Source organism: Heteronotia binoei, chromosome 15 (genome assembly GCF_032191835.1).
Source record: "Heteronotia binoei isolate CCM8104 ecotype False Entrance Well chromosome 15, APGP_CSIRO_Hbin_v1, whole genome shotgun sequence".
Taxonomy (NCBI): domain Eukaryota; kingdom Metazoa; phylum Chordata; class Lepidosauria; order Squamata; family Gekkonidae; genus Heteronotia; species Heteronotia binoei.
The window spans coordinates 60600924-60619349 of NC_083237.1; the positions used below are offsets into that span (position 1 = coordinate 60600924).

Below are 18426 nucleotides of genomic sequence, written 5' to 3' on the forward strand. Positions count from 1 at the left end.
TGGAAGATTGGCTACATCAGGGGGGGTGTGGCCTAATATGCAAAGGAGCTCCCGCTAGAATTCCACCCCCGGTGTTGCCTATGACAAACGCAGGTCTCTGGGTCAGGCTGATTTCTGGTTCAGAAACCATTAGAACAACCGGTATCCCACAGGATACGAAGAGTTGGCTACTACATCCTTTTCTAGCTCAGCCTCTGTCCTAGTTCCCGTACGTGTCGCAAGGGATAGCTGTAGTTTCATACTCAGCCTGCCACTGAGGAGAACCAGAGTAGGTTACAGGTGAGTGCAGAAGTGAAATCCTGGTGGTGAACAGAATCTAGATTAGCAAAAACATGTCTGAACGGTCCGTAACTCCTTTCTGCAGCAGCACTGACCCTGTCTCCTTCTTCCCTGTGTTCTGCTTCCTGCCTTGGCAGCTGAAGTGCAAAGTGAAATTGAGCGCATCTTCGAGTTGGCCCGCACGCTGCAGCTCGTAGCCCTGGATGCTGACACCATCAACCACCCAGCTCAGCTGTCCAAGACGTCGCTGGCACCCATCATTGTCTACATCAAGATATCTTCCCCCAAGGTGAGTCCCCTTCTGCTATTCACACTGCTTTCCAAAGGGAGACATTTTAAGATGACCATAGGACAGGGGGTGGCCAAACTGTGGCTCAGGAGCCACATGTGGCTCTTTCACAAATATTGTGTGGCTCTCGAAGCCCCCATCACCCCATCAGCCAGCTTGGAGAAGGCATTTGTCTCTTTATCTCGCTTCACCATGCCAGCTGGTGGCTTGGAAAATGCATCGCAAGTTAAAGTTGCTGTTTTTCCACCTCTCTCCCATCTGTTTGCCTCCCTCCCTCCCTTCCCTTCAGCTCTCAAACATCTGACGTTCATGTCTTGTGGCTCTCAAACATCTGACATTTGTTCTATGTGGTTCTTATGTGAAGAAGAAGAAGACTGCAGGTTTATACCCCACCCTTCTCTCTGAATCAGAGACTCCGAGCGGCTCACAATCTCCTATATCTTCTCCCCTCACAACAGACACCCTGTGAAGTGGGGGCAGATTTATACCCCACCCTTCTCTCTGAATCAGAGACTCCGAGCGGCTTACAATCTCCTATATCTTCTCCCCTCACAACAGACACCCTGTGAAGTGGGGGCAGATTTATACCCCGCCCTTCTCTCTGAATCAGAGACTCAGAGCGGCTTACAATCTCCTATATCTTCTCCCCTCACAACAGACACCCTGTGAAGTGGGGGCAGATTTATACCCCGCCCTTCTCTCTGAATCAGAGACTCAGAGCGGCTCACAATCTCCTATATCTTCTCCCCTCACAACAGACACCCTGTGAGGTGGGGGCAGATTTATACCCCGCCCTTCTCTCTGAATCAGGGACTCCGAGCGGCTTACAATCTCCTATATATACTCCCCTCACAACAGACACCCTGTGAAGTGGGGGCAGATTTATACCCCGCCCTTCTCTCTGAATCAGAGACTCAGAGCGGCTTACAATCTCCTGTATCTTCTCCCCTCACAACAGACACCCTGTGAAGTGGGGGCAGATTTATACCCCGCCCTTCTCTCTGAATCAGAGACTCAGAGCGGCTTACAATCTCCTATATATACTCCCCTCACAACAGACACCCTGTGAAGTGGGGGCAGATTTATACCCCACCCTTCTCTCTGAATCAGAGTCTCAGAGCGGCTCACAATCTCCTTTATCTTCTCCCCCCACAACAGACACCCTATGAGGTGGGTGGGGCTGAGAGGGCTCTCACAGCAGCTGCCCTTTCAAGGACAACCTCTGCCAGGGCTATGGCTGACCCAAGGCCATTCCAGCAGGTGCAAGTGAAGAAGTGGGGAATCAAACCCGGTTCTCCCAGATAAGAGTCTGCACACTTCACCACTACATCAAACTGGCTCTAACTAAGCAAGTTTAGCCACCCCTGCTGTAGAATTTTGGTGACAGATGAAGCTTTAAGGATTCTACGGAATCCATTGTGGATGAGAGGGATAAGGCCCACGCTGGAAACACCACAGTTATTGAAAGACCATAGCTACCTTACATCGTTCCATGACAGCTGGTGGTTCCTCGTAGCAGGGAGGAGAAAGCCATTAGATGCGTTTGTTCGGAAGCTAATGACAAAAATGAATCGAAAAATGGCCAGTTCAATTCAATTACATTCACTTATGACCGTTACATCAAATGGGTATATTGACTTACGATCAAATGCCGTTCGTTTTATTAGTTTCATTTCCCTGGCACTCAGCGGTCCCGTTAGAGAGCTGAAGGAAGTCAGAAGGAGGGGGAGAAGAGATTGAAGAGAGACTTCTCTCTCTCGCTGGCTGTGCCTCCTTCCCATTTGTTTTCTCTGTTGAACAGACTGTGCCATCAGAAGGCTGATGGACATAATGAAAAAAGGACACGGGGAAAGAGTTAATTTCCTTGGTCTGGAGGGGCGGATCTTTAGAGGAACACAACAGGGCAGAGATCTCATCAAGGATCTCTGTCTGGTTTAGCCCTCAGTCCAGAGAACAGCTTGAGCAGGGGTGGCCAAACTGTGGCTCTTTCACACATATGGTGTGGCTCTTGAAGTCCCCACTGTCCTGTCAGAAGGCATTTCGGAGAAGGCATTTAAAGTTCAAGTTGCTGTCTTTCCACCTCTCCCTGTCCGTCCACCTCTCCCTGTCTGTCCGTCCGTCCATCCATCCATCCATCCACCTCCCTCCCTCCATCCCTCGCCTCAAACATCTGACATTCATGTCTTATGCCTCTCAAACATCAGATGTTTATGTGTTACTTCCCATCCAGTGATGTTAGATATTCTGCACCAGAGAACCATAATGGTGAATATTGTTTTTTTTAAAAAAACAACAGCAAAACTTTATTGCAAACAACCAAGTATTACAACACAAAGCTTAAAGATTTATACATCTTGTGCTCCTTATAAAACAGAAAATAAATTATACAAAACCAAAAGTAAGCAATTGCAGTTGCAATAAAATACAAAAGGGGAAGAGAAAATCCTGTCATTGACTGACAACAGGCTCAGAGCGGCTCCCCTCCTCTCAGAGGGGAGAAAATATCCTAAAGTGGCATAGAATAATAAACCTCATTCAAAATTTAAACCAATAAGATATGTTTATAGACAGAACACTTGTTATAAGAGTTTGTGTAATAGAGCCAGTTTGGTGTAGTGGTTAAGTGTGCGGACTCTTATCTGGGAGAACCGGGTTTGATTCCCCACTCCTCCTGCTGAAATGGCCTTGGGTCAGCCATAGCTCTGGCAGAGGTTGTCCTTGAAAGGGCAGCTGCTGTGAGAGCCCTCTCCAGCCCCACCCACCTCACAGGGTGTCTGTTGTGGGGGAGGAAGGTAAAGGAGACTGTGAGCCGCTCTGAGACTCTTCGGAGTGGAGGGCGGGATATAAATCCAATATCTTCATCTACCTCACAGGGTGTCTGTTGTGGGGGAGAAGGGAAAGGAGATTGTGAGCCGCTCTGAGACTCTTCGAAGTGGAGGGCGGGATGTAAATCCAATATCTTCATCTACCTCACAGGGTGTCTGTTGTGGGGGAGGAAGGGAAAGGAGATTGTGAGCCGCTCTGAGACTCTTCGGAGTGGAGGGCGGGATATAAATCCAATATCTTCATCTACCTCACAGGGTGTCTGTTGTGGGGGAGGAAGGGAAAGGAGATTGTGAGCCGCTCTGAGACTCTTCGGAGTGGAGGGCGGGATATAAACCCAATCTCTTCATCTACCTCACAGGGTGTCTGTTGTGGGGGAGGAAGGGAAAGGAGATTGTGAGCCGCTCTGAGACTCTTCGGAGTGGAGGGCGGGATATAAATCCAATATCTTCATCTACCTCACAGGGTGTCTGTTGTGGGGGAGGAAGGGAAAGGAGATTGTGAGCCGCTCTGAGACTCTTCGGAGTGGAGGGCGGGATATAAATCCAATATCTTCATCTACCTCGCAGGGTGTCTGTTGTGGGGGAGGAAGGGAAAGGAGATTGTGAGCCGCTCTGAGACTCTTCGGAGTGGAGGGCGGGATATAAATCCAATATCTTCTTCTTCTTCTTCTTCTTCTTCTTCTTCTTCTTCTAATAAGGGTAGTTGTCAATTTTTTCGAGGATAGGAAGCCATTTGGCAACATAGTTGTGCTGCGCTTGGGTAGAATCAGTGTGGATATTTTTTCCATTCTGATGTGAATATTCTGATATGTGGGTGAAGCCTTCAGGACCATCCAGCTATGACTGACTTTATATGATTTTAAGTAACCACATGTCATAGCAGAAGCAACACCTGGCCGATTATCATTTTTATTCCTGGGTGTGTGTCTTTGTAAGAGCCCCGTGGCGCAGAGTGGTAAAGCTGCAATACTGCAGTCCAAGCTCTCTGCTCATGGCCTGAGTTCGATCCCAGCGGAAGCTGGCTTCAGGTAGCCAGCTCAAGGTTGACTCAGCCTTCCATCCTTCTGAGGTCGGTAAAATGAGGACCCAGCTTGCTGGGGGGAAAGTGTAGATGACCAGGGAAGGCAATGGCAAACCATCCTGTCAAAAGTCTGCCATGAAAACGTTGTGAAAGCAATGTCACTCCAGAGTTGGAGACGACTGGTGCTTGCCTTTACCTTTTTTAATGTGTCTTTGTACATTTTATATATTGACCACTGAGGAAGGCCCTTAGGGGCCGAAACGCATATGGTTATTGCAGTGATTGGAAGTACATATGAACATATGAAGCTGCCTTATACTGAATCAGACCCTCGGTCCATCAAAGTCAGTATTGTCTTCTCAGACTGGCAGCGGCTCTCCAAGGTCTCAAGCTGAGGTTTTTCACACCTATTTGCCTGGACCCTTTTTTGGAAATGCCAGGGATTGAACCTGGGACCTTCTGCTTCCCAAGCAGGTGCTCTACCACTGAGCCACCGTCCCTCCCCTCAAAATTATACATCAAAATTATATGTGAAATTGTATATGGTTTGCATATTCTATGCAGTCTGACATTCAGACACTGTTTTAACATTCATTTTGTATACGTTTTATATTAAATGCGATACATTTTATGAATTGTGTTAACAGGCAACTTGACCCTCTATTTCACTGTTTAGATTTGGGTTGAGTTTTTCCCCTTTCCCCCTGTCACACAGCCGGGCCTAGCAGGGCTTCTACTGGCTGCCACCACTCTGGTAAGGGGCTGTGTGGAGGGCCCAGAGCAACCAACCACCCGTCTTCCTTATTAATAATACCTCCTAACTGTTACCAAGGTGACGTGAGGACCCAAGGAGTATAACAACAACAGTTTATTTGCAGTGCTCAAATAATAAGTGGGTAACAACAATTTAGTGCCAAAGGGAATGTGAAAACAGTAAAGGTTAGTGCAAAGAAACAAAAGCCCTAATGCATTTAACTATATAGTCCCTACTCTATAACCAACACTCACCCCTTGCCTTGGATGAGGGATCTTTCCCCTGCTGCAAGCTCTCTAGGCTGCAGCCTACCTCCAGCTCAGCCTTTCAGGAAAAGAACACACCCTGCTTGGGCTTGGGTTTGGGCTTTTTATGTTCTCCTCCCAGGCCCCACCCCTCTCTGGGCCAGATTCCCTCCAAAAACCTTGCTACCCAATCAGAGGGACAGAAGGGATCCTGGGAAATGTAGGCTCTTTTGCAACTCCTAGGCAGGCTTCTCTGTAGGCCTCACTAGGCCCAGGATCATGACACCCCCTTTCTTTGTCCTTTACTCGGAAGCAAGTCCCACTGAACACAGTGGGACTCCCTCCCAGGTGAGTGCGCGCAGGGTTTTTCAGACGCCGTCTGAGCCTTTCCTTGTCAAGAGAGGTGCACCTTGTCACTGACTGGGGGCAATAACCTCCTCTCACTCTCTTGTGGTCTAGTTTGGTCCCAGTTCATTCCCTCCTGGGGAATCTTAACGTTTTCGTTCTCTCTCTCTCCCCCCCCCCCCCCCACAGGTGCTGCAGAGATTGGTGAAGTCAAGGGGCAAATCCCAGGCAAAGCACCTGAACGTGCAGATGGTGGCATCGGACAAACTGGCGCAGTGCCCTCCGGTGAGTACCTGTTAAGATTTCGTTAGCAGAGTTATATAGAGTAAACTATTATTATTATTAGGGTTTGTAGAATCTTTAGGGCTCAAGTGTCGTGTTCTATTGGAGAAAGTTTTCCTTCCAGACGTTTCGTTCTCGGCTGCGGAGAACATCCTCAGTGGCGTTGCAGCCGGAGCAGGCGCTCTGACCTTCTTGGCTGCTGTGCATTGAGTGAGGCCAGGGCTGCTGGAGAGCTGCTATTTCTAGGCTGGAGGGGGTGTGCAGCAGCTCTGGCCTCACTCAATGCACAGCAGCCAAGAAGGTCAGAGTGCCTGCTCCGGCTCAACGCCACTGAGGATGTTCACAGCAGCCAAGAAGGTCAGAGCGCCTGCTCCGGCTGCAACACCACTGAGGATGTTCTCCGCAGCTGAGATCGAAACGTCTGGAAGGAAAACTTTCTCCAGTAGAACACGGCACTTGAGCCCGAAAGATTCTACAAACCCCAATGATGTTACCAGCCGTGAAAACCTGAAATCTTTGATTATTATTATTTGTTTATTTATATTCTACCCTTTCCCCCATTGGGGGCTCAGAGCGGAGCACAGCGAATAGAAATAAAATCACAAAAAAAATCATAATCAAACCAATTGCAACATTCATCAAAGCGCAGCGAGATGATGTGACAAAATAGTACCGCAATACAAAATAGTACCGCAATACAGCATCTCGCAGCGCAGTAGAGCAACAGAGCAGTAGTGGGGAGGCCAACCGATCGATAAATAGACGCCCGCTGTCCTTGAAAGGGCAGCTGCTGTGAGAGCCTCTGAGCCCCACTGCAAAACAGCCAGGCGCTCTTGTTGAAGCTTTAACAAAGTACCCATATTTTTCGGTCCATAAGACGCTCCGGACCATAGGACACACCTTCCTCCTGGGGGGCGATCCGCTGCCTCCGCCTCCGATCCCGGCGCTTTCCCCGCGCCTGCCTGGCTCCAGCTCTGCTTCCAGCAAGCGCTGGGATCGCTCCACGCTGCCCCCACCGCAAACCCAGCACTTCGCGAGCGCCGGCTGCGGAGGGGGCAGCGTGCTTCCTCCGTGCCTGTCTGCCTGGCTCCAGCTCTGACGCTTACAGCAAGCGCCAGGATCGTTCCCTCCGCCCTCCGATCCCGGCGCTTGCTTTAAGCATCAGAGATGGAGCCAGGCAGACAGGCACGGAGGAAGCACGCTGCCCCCTCCGCAGCCGGCGCTCGCAAAGCGCTGGGTTTGCGGTGGGGGCAGCGTGGAGCGATCCCAGTGCTGGAGCCAGGCAGGCAGGCGCGGGGGAAGCGCCGGGATCGGAGGCGGAGGCAGCGGATCGCCCCCCCCCCCCCCGGAGGAAGGTACGTCCTATCGTCCCTTCGCTCCATAAGACGCACACACTTTCCCCCACCACACTTTCTTTGGGGGGGGGGGGGAAGTGTGTCTTATGGTCCGAAAAATACGGTAGTCTTTACTTGTCTAGTGAGGAAAGGGTTGCTTGGAGTTCTACAAAACAAGAAAAGGATTCAGCATCCTATCTGTCTTCGCTGACTCCGGGTTGACTCTCTCCGGTCTAAACAGCAGCTGACAAGGAAGACAAGAGACTTTAACAAAGGACCATAAACCGAAACCCAGTGCTTTCTCCCTAGTCCATCCCCAATGTGTTGATTACCCAATTAGAGTTTACCAGCACAGGTTAATATGCATATGGCGGGGGAAATACGTGCTTCTGGCGGGGGAAATACGTGCTTCTGGCGGGGGAAATACGTGCTTCTGGCGGGGGAAATACGTGCAGCGCTGCTGATAGGTTCTACCACAGACTAGCTGAGCATCAGCATGCATAAACAAATACTTAATTAATTTGATGACTCCAGGAAGTGAAGTTGTCCGAACCCAACAGTACCACATGGGGTGTCCTCGCGGCTTGGCTCCTTCCGCTCCTCCCCTCCTTTCTGGGCATCTGCTCCTGTTGCTCTAGCCCCCATTTTCCTGCCTCCTTGTGATATTCCAGCTCATCTGACGTGTTGCTCATTTTGCCCTGCCCCCTCTACCAATAGCCAGCCCGACCTCCATCAGATAACATGCTCCCGCTGCCCTGTCCAGAATCCCTTGGTGGTCACTCTACAAGCCCCTCTCTCTGAGAGCCAGCTTGGTGTAGTGGTTAAGTGTGCGGACTCATAGCTGGAAGAACCAGGTTTGATTCCCTCCTCCTCCACTTGCAGCTGCTGGGATGACCTTGGATCAGCCATAGCTCTGGCAGAGGTTGTCCTTGAAATCGTAGCTGCTGTGAGAGCTCTCTCAGCCCCACCCACCTCACAAGGTGTCTGTTGTGGGGGAGAAAGGGAAAGGAGATTGTGAGCCGCTCTGAGACTCTTCGGAGTGGAGGGCGGGATATAAATCCAATATCATCATTATCTTCTCTGGCCTGCCGCAATGCAAAAAGCCCTTGCTAAAATCAGCTTTCTGTCCTCTCATCAGGGCAGAGAACAGTGTTGTTTGTTTGTTTGGGAGACCACTTAACACAGTGCTAAAATAATATTAAGAACCCACTGATGCCCATCCTTGGAATAAGACCAGCTCCTAACACCACCATCCCCCATTCCTGACAATTTGTAACTTTTCTCCCTCAAGCTATAAGAAAGAAGCCATGTTGGATCAGGCCAGTGGCCCATCCAGTCCAACACTCTGTGTCACAGAAGAACATAAGAGAAGCCATGTTAGATCAGGCCAATGGCCCATCCAGTCCAACACTCTGTGTCACATAAGAACATAAGAGAAGCCATGTTGGATCAGGCCAATGGCCCATCCAGTCCAACACTTTGTGTCACATAAGAGAAGCCATGTTGGATCAGGCCAATGGCCCATCCAGTCCAACACTCTGTGTCACATAAGAACATAAGAGAAGCCATGTTGGATCAGGCCAATGGCCCATCCAGTCCAACACTCTGTGTCACATAAGAGAAGCCATGTTGGATCAGGCCAATGGCCCATCCAGTCCAACACTCTGTGTCACATAAGAACAGAAGAGAAGCCATGTTGGATCAGGCCAGTGGCCCATCCAGTCCAACACTGTGTCACATAAGAACATAAGAGAAGCCATGTTGGATCAGGCCAATGGCCCATCCAGTCCAACACTCTGTGTCACAGAAGAACATAAGAAAAGCCATGTTGGATCAGGCCAGTGGCCCGTCCAGTCCAACACAGTGCTGGCCATAGAGCGCATGCTGCCCCAGGCAGGCTCTCTGCCCGCCACCCCCCCCCCCACCGCTGCTGCCACCTCCCACCCTCCGCAGTGCCACGCTTCGCCACCCCTCCCCCCCACACACACATCAAACAGAGGATCGGCCCTACCAGCTTCGAGGCGGCCAGCATCTGAGCGTTCTTTGAAGACAGCGCTGGAGGAGGCTTCTCCCCCCTCCTTTCCGGAACCGAGAGGGGAGTGAAGCCTCCTCCAGCTCTCTCTTCAAAGAACACTCAGATGCTGGTTGCCTCGAAGCTGGTAGGGCCAGTCCTCGTCACAGCACACTCCTCTGATCGCACAGGGGGGAGGGCGGACTGGAGAGCGCTGTGGCAAAAGGTAGGGGAGGGAGCTGGCAGTGGCGGCAGGGGGGAGAGGCAAATTTAGGTGTTTGTCTTGGGCGCTGGGAGGGGGGGAGCCCAATGAGACTCACCCCTCGTGTCCCCCTAGGCAATTGCCTAGTTTGCCTAGTGAGCTCGCTGGCCCTGACAGTGGCCCAAGCCCAGGGGTCATCAGGAGGTCCACCAGCAGGGCCAGAACTCCAGAAGCCCTCCCACTGTTGCCCCCCAAACACCAAGAAGACAGAGCATCACTGCCCCAGACAGAGTGTTCCATCTACACCGTGATGGACCTCTGCTCCAGATGTTTATCCAATCCCCTCATAAGAATGTAAGAGAAGCCATGTTAGATCAGGCCGATAGCCCATTCAGCCCAATACTCGGTGTCACACAAAAAACCAGGTGTCATCAGGAGGTCCACTTCTGAGGCCCTCCCTCTTGTGGCCCCCCCAAGCACCAAGAATAGCGAGTATCACTGCCCCAGACAGAGTGTTCCATCTATACCGATGGGCCTCTGCTCCAGACGTTTATCCAGTCCCCTCTGGAAGTTGTCTGTGCTTGTAGCTGCCACCTCTTAGAATCACAGAGTTGGAAGAGATTCCCAGGGTCATCTAGTCCAACCCTCTGCACAATGCAGGAAATACACAGGATCAGCATTGCTGTGAGATAGGCATCTAGTCTCTGTTTAAAAACCTCCAAGGAAGCCTGTTCCACTGAGGAACCTCTCTAACTATCAGGAAGTTCTTCCTACTGTTGAGCCAGAAACTCTTCCTGTGGCAGTGCATCCCATGTGTTAAGTACTCTTTGGGGTGAAGGTCCTTCGTCTCCTCTATCCTAAGCCTAGTGCTCATGAATTTCATGGAGTGATGAGAAAGGGAGAAAAGGACTTCTTCCTCTGCCTTCTCTATCCCAGGCATAATTTTTTCACGTGGCCTGGGACCTGCCTACCTCCTGGACCGCCTTTCCCCACATGAGCCTCAGAGAGCGCTACGATGAAACTCACAGAATTTCTTAACGATTCCTGGGCCAAAGGACGCTTGGCTGTCCACCACCAGAGTGAGAGCCTTTTCGGTGGCGGCCCCTACCCTCTGGAACGCTCTCCCTGAAAGCGTCAGGGCCCTGCGGGACTTGCCACAATTCCGCAGGGCCTGCAAGGCGCAACTGTTTAAACAGGCTTTTGACATCTAATGGTACTTCACCATCTAATCCAGTACTTCACCACCCCACAGCATTAATAGCCTAACCCGACCCAAACATCTAACCCAGTACTTCACCATCCCACAGCACCCCACAGCATTAATATCCTAACCTGACCCAAACAGAAATGCAAGGCGCTCAATAACATCCAATAACGTCACAGTGAACAGCAGTAATCGAGGATTTATAATCGCCATCTAGGGATTAAAATTGAATAAAGTTTGAGGCGTTTTAATAGCTTATTGTGGTTTTATTGTAATAATTTAATTTTATGTTGTTTTAATTGTAGAGTTTTAATTGTCGTTAGCCACCCTGAACCCGTCAGGGGAGGGCAGGATATAAATATAATAAAATAAATAATTTTGTAAACCTCTGACACGTCAACCCTCTCAGTTGCCGTTTCTCCAACCTTAAGAGCCCCAGCCTCTTTAACCTTTCTTCGTAGGGAAGCTCTTCCATCCTCTTAATTATTTTAATGGCCCCTTTTCTGCCCTTTTTCCTGCCCGTTCCATCTCTGTCGTCGCAGGAACTGTTTGACATCATCCTGGACGAGAACCAGTTAGAAGACGCCTGTGAGCACCTGGCCGAGTACCTGGAAGCCTATTGGAAGGCCACGCACCCTCCCAGCAGCAACCCACCCAATCCGCTGCTGACACGCACCATGGCGACAGCCGCCCTGGCATCCAGCCCCGCCCCCGTCTCCAATCTCCAGGTACAAGTGTTGACTTCCCTGAAGCGCAACCTGGGCTTCTGGGGAGGGAGAGGCAGCCTGGAGCAGGGGCAGAGCGGAGTTGTCCTCAGCCCCCGAATGGAAGAGCACGAATTGTAGTCCCTCCCCCACAAAAAAAATCGTCCCGGAAAGAAGAAATGAGCCCGAGGAAGCCCCATTGATGAGGCTCCCGCTTTTCCCATAACGGACTTTTTTTTTGGGAGCTGCTGCCGGGGAAAGGAGACGTCTCTCCAGCCCGCTCTGGATTCTCTTTTCCCGAAGAGTGCCTTACGAAAGATTCCTCTTCCCCTTTCGATCTTACATGGGATTTGACATCAGGAGGACCTCTGGCTCGGTGAACGTCATCCAGGCATCCATCTCCCCCTTCCCTACTCCCCGCATCCTTGGAGAAATGCATCTTGGGACGCTACAGAAAGAGGCCTCTGAGCTATAAATGATGGGTTGAAGGGCAGATTCTGTGGGCTGACCCTGACTTCTAAGAATATAAGAGAAGCCATGCTGGATCAGGCCAAAGGCCCATCCAGTCCAACACTCTGTGTCACACAGTGGCCAAAACAACTAGGTGCCATCAGGAGGCCCATCAGTGGGGCCAGGACACCAGAAGCCCTCCCACCGTGGCCCCCCTTCCCAAGCACCAAGAATACAGAGCATCACTGCCCCAGACAGAGAGTTCCAACAATAAGCTGTGGCTAATAGCCTCTGCTCCATAGGTTTATCCAATCCCCTCTGGAAGCTGTCTATGCATGTATCTACCTCCACCTCCTGTGGCAGTGAATTCCACGTGTTAATCACCCTTTGGGTGAAGAAGGACTTCCTTTTATCAGTTCTAACCCAACTGCTCAGCGTTTTCACAGAGTGCCCACGAATTCTCATATTGTGAGAAAGGGAGAAAAAGGACTTCTTTCTCTATTTTCTCCATCCCATGCATAATCTTGTAAACCTCTATCATGTCACCCCACAGTTGACGTTTCTCCGAGCTAAAGAGCCCCGAGCGTTTTAACCTTTCCTCATAGGGAAAGCGTTCCAACCCTTTAATCGTTCTAGTTGCCCTTTTCTGCACTTTTCCCAATGCTATGATATCTTTTTTGAGGTGCTATTGTAGGTGCCAAGTTTGTCGCCATTTGCCAGCAGGGGCTGGCCCATCATGCGGCAGAGTTGCCCGTGGGCAGCAGTCACAGTCTGGGCATTGTGTCCTGCCCGCATCTGCCGCCTCATTCTTCTTACAACCGGGTGGATTTAGACAAGGGCTCCCCCAGGCTTACAGCAAGCAATGACTTTGGTGTAGTGGTTAAGTATGCAGACTCTTATGCAGGAGAACCGGGTTTGATTCCCCACTCCTCCACTTGCAGCGGCTGGAATGGCCTTGGATCAGCCAGAGCTCTCTTATCTGGGAGAACCGGGTTTGATTCCCCACTCCTCCACTCGCAGCTGCTGGAATGGCCTTGGGTCAGCCATAGCTTTCTTATCTGGGAGAACCAGGTTTGATTCCCCACTCCTCCACTTGCAGCTGCTGGAATGGCCTTGGGTCAGCCATAGCTCTCTTATCTGGGAGAACGGGGTTTGATTCCCCACTCCTTCCCTTGCAGCTGCTGGAATAGTCTTGGGTCAGCCATAGCTCTCTTATCTGGGAGAACCGGGTTTGATCCCCCCACTCCTCCACTTGCAGCTGCTGGAATGGCCTTGGGTCAGCCATAGCTCTCTTATCTGGGAGAACTGGGTTTGATCCCCCCACTCCTCCACTTGCAGCTGCTGGAATGGCCTTGGGTCAGCCATAGCTTTCTTATCTGGGAGAACGGGGTTTGATTCCCCACACCTCCCCTTGCAGCTGCTGGAATGGCCTTGGGTCAGCCATAGCTCTCTTATCTGGGAGAACTGGGTTTGATTCCCCACACCTCCCCTTGCAGCTGCTGGAATGGCCTTGGGTCAGCCATAGCTTTCTTATCTGGGAGAACCGGGTTGGATTCCCCCACTCCTCCCCTTGCAGCTGCTGGAATGGCCTTGGGTCAGCCATAGCTCTCTTATCTGGGAGAACTGGGTTTGATTCCCCACACCTCCCCTTGCAGCTGCTGGAATGGCCTTGGGTCAGCCATAGCTTTCTTATCTGGGAGAACCGGGTTTGATTCCCCCGCTCCTCCACTTGTAGCTGCTGGAATGGCCTTGGGTCAGCCATAGCTCTCTTATCTGGGAGAACCGGGTTGGATTCCCCCACTCCTCCCCTTGCAGCTGCTGGAATGGCCTTGGGTCAGCCATAGCTCTCTTATCTGGGAGAACCAGGTTTGATTCCCCCACTCCTCCACTTGCAGCTGCTGGAATGGCCTTGGGTCAGCCATAGCTCTCGTAGAAGTTGTCCTTGAAAGGGCAGCTGCTTGGAGAGCCCTCTCAGCCCCACGCACCTCACAGGCTGTCTATTGTGGAGGGGAAAGATATAGGAGATTGTAAGCCGCTCTGATTCAGAGAGAAGGGCGGGGTATAAATCTGCAGTCTTCTTCTATCACTTAGAAGGGCCAGACCTGCCTTGACCTGGATAGCCCAGGCAAGCCCAATCTCGTCAGATCTCAGAAGCTAAGAAGGATCAGCTCTACCAAGTACTTAGATGGGAGGCCTCCAAAGAATACCAGCAGTCGGGAGGGCAGAGGCAGGCTTCATTCAGCCACCTCCCTGAATATCCTCCAGGCTCCCAATAGGTGTCAGTCGTCAGAGGTCGCCGTGTCTTCCAGATGCGCACACACACACACTCACACGTGCCCATAAAAATACAAAAAGCTGACAGTTTTGCCAGCATGCCCTGAATTCACTCCCTGGTGCACTAATAGTTGTTGTGCTAACTACTCCCCTTATCTTGGCTGGGAGGCCTCCACAGCAGCCCAGAACTTGAGTTTGTTCCTTGGAATGGCAGACCACTGTCGCAAGCTAGTCTGAGGCCTGTCAAATTCATCTCCCCAAGGGCCTAAAAAAGAGGCATTTGTACTAGGCAGCGACGGGCTTACTGTATCTTAGCCTGCTCCTTAAGACGGGGGCGGCCGAACTGCAGCTCTGGAGCCACATGTGGCTCTTTCACACATATTGTGTGGCTCTTGAAAGCCCCCACTGCCCCGGTGGCCAGCTTGGAGAAGGCATTTAAAGTTGCTTTCTTTCCACCTCTCTCTTCTCTCTCCCCATCTATTTCTCTTTCCTTTCCTTTCCTTTCCTTTCCTTTCCTTTCCTTTCCTTTTCCTTTCCTTTCCTTTCCTTTCCTTTCCTTTCCTTTCCTTTCCTTTCCCTTCCTTTCCTTTCCTTAGCTAGTGGTTAAGTGTAGTGGTTAAGTGTGCGGACTCTTATCTGGGAGAACCGGGTTTGATTCCCCACTCCTCCACTTGCACCTGCTGCAATGGCCTTGGGTCAGCCATAGCTTTCGCAGAGGTTGTCCTTGAAAGCGCAGCTTCTGGAAGAGTTCTCTCAGCCCCACCCACCTCGCAGGATGTCTGTTGTGGGGGAAGAGGGGAAAGGAGATTGTGAGCCGCTCTGAGACTCTGTTTCAGAAAGAATGATGGGGTATAAATCTGTGGTCTTCTTTCCCTTCCCTTCCCTTCCTTCCTTCCTTCCTTCCTTCCTTCCTTCCTTCCTTCCTTCCTTCCTTCCTTCCTTCCTTCCTTCCTTCCTTCCTTCCCTCCCTCCCTCCCTTCCCTCCTTCCCTTCCTTCCCTTTCTTCCTTCCTTCTTTCCTTCCCTTTCCTTCCTTCCTTCCTCCCTCCCTTCCTTTCCTCCCTTCCCTTCCTTCCTTCCTTCCCTTTCCTTCCTTCCTTCTTTCCTTTCTTCCTTCCCCTTCCTTCCTTCCTTCCTTCCTTCCTTCCTTCCTTCCTTCCTTCCTTCCTTCCTTCCTTCCTTCCTTCCTTCCTTCCTTCCTTCCTTCCTTCCTCCCTCCCTCCCTCCCTCCCTCCCTCCCTCCCTCCTTCCTTCCTCCCTCCCTCCCTCCCTCCCTCCCTCCCTCCTTCCCTTCCTGTCTTGCAGCTCTCCTATATCTGACATTTAATTCTACGTGACTCTTACGTTAAGCAAGTTTCGCCACCCTTGCCTTAAAATATAGACACGGTGATTCCTCACCACCACCAGCCATTCACTGACTCACGCAGACGCCTGGTTGTGCAGCGTTTGCGTGCGTCGTGAGCAAGACTGCATAATTTGAATAAAGTGCACGTTTTGCAGCCACGGGTGTACACTGAAATCCAGCCTTGTAAAATAAGCGTTGTTGCCTCTGTGTCGTGCCGTTCGAAGGCTGATGGTGCCAACGAGGCAGTGCTAGCAGGCCACGTCTCCTGCTCGATGCTACATCCCACTGTCTCGCTCACGGGCTGCAGACCTATGAATGGTGGGCAGTGACCCCTGGAAGACACGTGCTTCTCTCTTTGAATCCCTTCCCCCAGGAGCGGAATGTCACCCAAATCAGAAAGAGGCCGGTTCATTTCCCAACCCCAGCTGCGCAGCACTGAATTAAACCCTATGGAGGCCCCTAGGCAGTTGAAAACTTGGGGGGCCCCTCGCAAATTATCTCAGAGAATCATCCCCACCGCCCATGGCCCCCGCCGCAGCTTGCAGCCACCTTCTCAAAAGCCCCTTTGACTAAGCTGCAGGGGAGAGGCAGAGAGAGGCAAACTTGGCGACGACGCCACCAGCAGCCGCACCAGGCGAGTCGGGCAAAGAGCGACTCAGTTGCTGGCTGCACTTGCAGGCTGGGAGGGCTGCAAGCAGGGGGGAAACGGGGGGAGGGGAAGCTGGCCCAGGGCCCCTAAAGGCGTAGAGCCCATAGGCCAATGCCTACTTGGCCTAATTGTCAATCCGGCTCTGCAGCGGCAGCCTCTGAAGCCGTGCAGGCAAAAACCAAGGCTGAAAGCCAATTTCTGGCAACACGCTAGAGACCCAGGAGAGGGGTCCTCCTCAAGCTGCCCTCTTATCAGCTGAGCCATCTGAAACTTTTTGGCAGAGCTTCCCGAGAAACCCGAATGCATGCTTTCTTCACCTTCTTAGCCTCCTGGGCAAGGGACAAGCACTGTCCCGAAAGCAACGATAGAGATGCAATCGCGTTTAGGACTGCATAGCTAGTCCATGATTTGTCTGAAACCGAAAGAGGTCTTCAGGCCACGGTTTGGGAAGCTTGCTTCTAACCTGTTTGCTGCTGCTGCTGTTGCAGCTCTCTGGCTCCACTAACCTCGCTTTGTCTTTTTCTCCCTCTCTTGTGCATGGTGTGCGGTGAATGCATCTTTCGAAACAGGGACCCTACCTAGTGCATGGGGAGGAGCCTCACAACACCGAGCCCTCCGGCCTTCACAACTACTCGGGGCAGCCGGTGGTGCGGGGCCAGATCCGGCCAGCGCAGCATCCGTCCCACCTGGCCGCCCGGGGCCTTTCCCGCCAGGACACCTTTGACTCGGAGACCCAGGGCAGTCGGGATTCTGCCTACACCGAGCCGGGGGATTCCTGCATGGACATCGAGACCGATCCCTATGAGGAGCCAGAGCCCCGAAGCCTCCACGGCACGGGCCGCCGCCACCAGCGCCAGTCTTCCTGGGACGCCGAGGAACCCGACCGGCAAAACCACAACCGGCCTCTGCGCGGGCGGGGCAAGGGGCGGGAGCGCTACGGCCAAAATGAGGAGGAGGAGGAGACCATTGGCCGCAACCAAAACGATGTTGAGGACTGGGGGCGGGATGCTTACATCCACTAAGGCCCCGGGGGGGCATGGTTTTGATCCGCTGGGGAGAAGGCCTCCTCCCACTCACATTCTTGGGGGGGTCAGTGGCGGTCTTGAATGCAGTGGCCCCTGGGGAGAGACGCAGTCGGCCAAAGGCTCGGTCTTCGTCTCCAGCAGGTGGCAGTTGGCGGGAGCGGTGCTTGTGTCCCAGAGACCATACCGTCACCAGCCAGGCCTGTGAGTTGACTCCCCTCCTCTCTGTTCTCTTTTGGGGGACCCCCCCACCCTCCCCCTCCCCTGCGCCTCGCCATTTGTGCCAACAAACCTCTCTGACCATCCCTTGCCCGACCAGCCAGCACTGCCTGGGCTTTTCTCACAGTGTCATTAAAACAGAAAAAAATCACATCTACCTTAAAGCCCTCTTTCTGCTCAGGACCCCCTTGTGGGCCTGGAGAGGGAGCGGGCCAGTCTCCATCAGTGCCTAGGGTCACCCCACACTTTGTGGCGAGAGTCACAGTGGACATACCTGTTTGGCTACATACTCTTTGGGAGCCTTCCCATCCGACTCCATCTGCGGCCAGACAGCTGCCGAGCGTCCCTCTGCCAATCGAGGCTGCCGTAGATCTCTTAATTTGCCTACGGGATAGCGCTCCAGCGGCCCGAGCACCAGGGGGAGGGCGGTGCGGAAGGCAGGGGCAAGAGCCAAGCCTAGTTTTCCAATCGCGGGATCGAGTCATCCGCAAGATCTTCTCCAGTGCCTATAAAAGAAGTCCTGTCCTGGTCACCTTAAGCCCTCCGCCCCAACCGTCCTCCAGTGCCTCGGCTCATGACCCTTTGGGATGCGTTTTCTCTGCTGAAGAGATCCTGGGTTTTGCAGGTTGCATGCGTGTGTGGCGTGTGCCGTGGCCGGCAAAGGAGGAGACGTCGGGGTCTCTCCCTTGAGTGTGCCTGTAACCAGCTGTTGTCCTGCTCTTAACACTGATTGTGAAAAACCCCTTTCCAGCATGCGTGACAACTTGGCTTGTGGCATTCAGCGGATGAAAGGGAGGGAAATACTCCCCGCTGCTCTGAACTGGGAAGGCGAATTTTTTTCAGACTGTTCTAAGACAGCATCGTGCTGCCTTTATTGCAGGTACTGCCTTCCGTCACAGTGGAAGGGAGGGGTGCACCAAGTGCCATCCCCATCCCACTGTTGCCTCTTCCTTTTTTGCTGATGGCCTTTGAA

At 52.3% G+C, this 18426-nt stretch overlaps 1 protein-coding gene across 5 annotated transcripts in view; it reads left to right on the forward strand.

Moving 5' to 3' along the window:
• Positions 1-17604, forward strand: part of CACNB1 (calcium voltage-gated channel auxiliary subunit beta 1) — a 105368-nt gene extending 87764 nt beyond the window's left edge. For 4 of the 5 annotated variants that reach the window (XM_060256058.1, XM_060256059.1, XM_060256061.1 and 1 more), the window contains 4 exons: positions 417-568; positions 5948-6043; positions 11334-11519; positions 16782-17604. In XM_060256058.1, the coding sequence (XP_060112041.1) occupies positions 417-568; positions 5948-6043; positions 11334-11519; positions 16782-17234 (887 nt within the window). In that variant the 3' untranslated portion in view covers positions 17235-17604. Of the gene's footprint in view, positions 1-416; positions 569-5947; positions 6044-11333; positions 11646-16781 lie in introns of those variants that run through there. The other variant, XM_060256062.1, reaches the window with a different exon arrangement.
• The last annotated feature ends 822 nt before the right edge of the window (positions 17605-18426 follow it).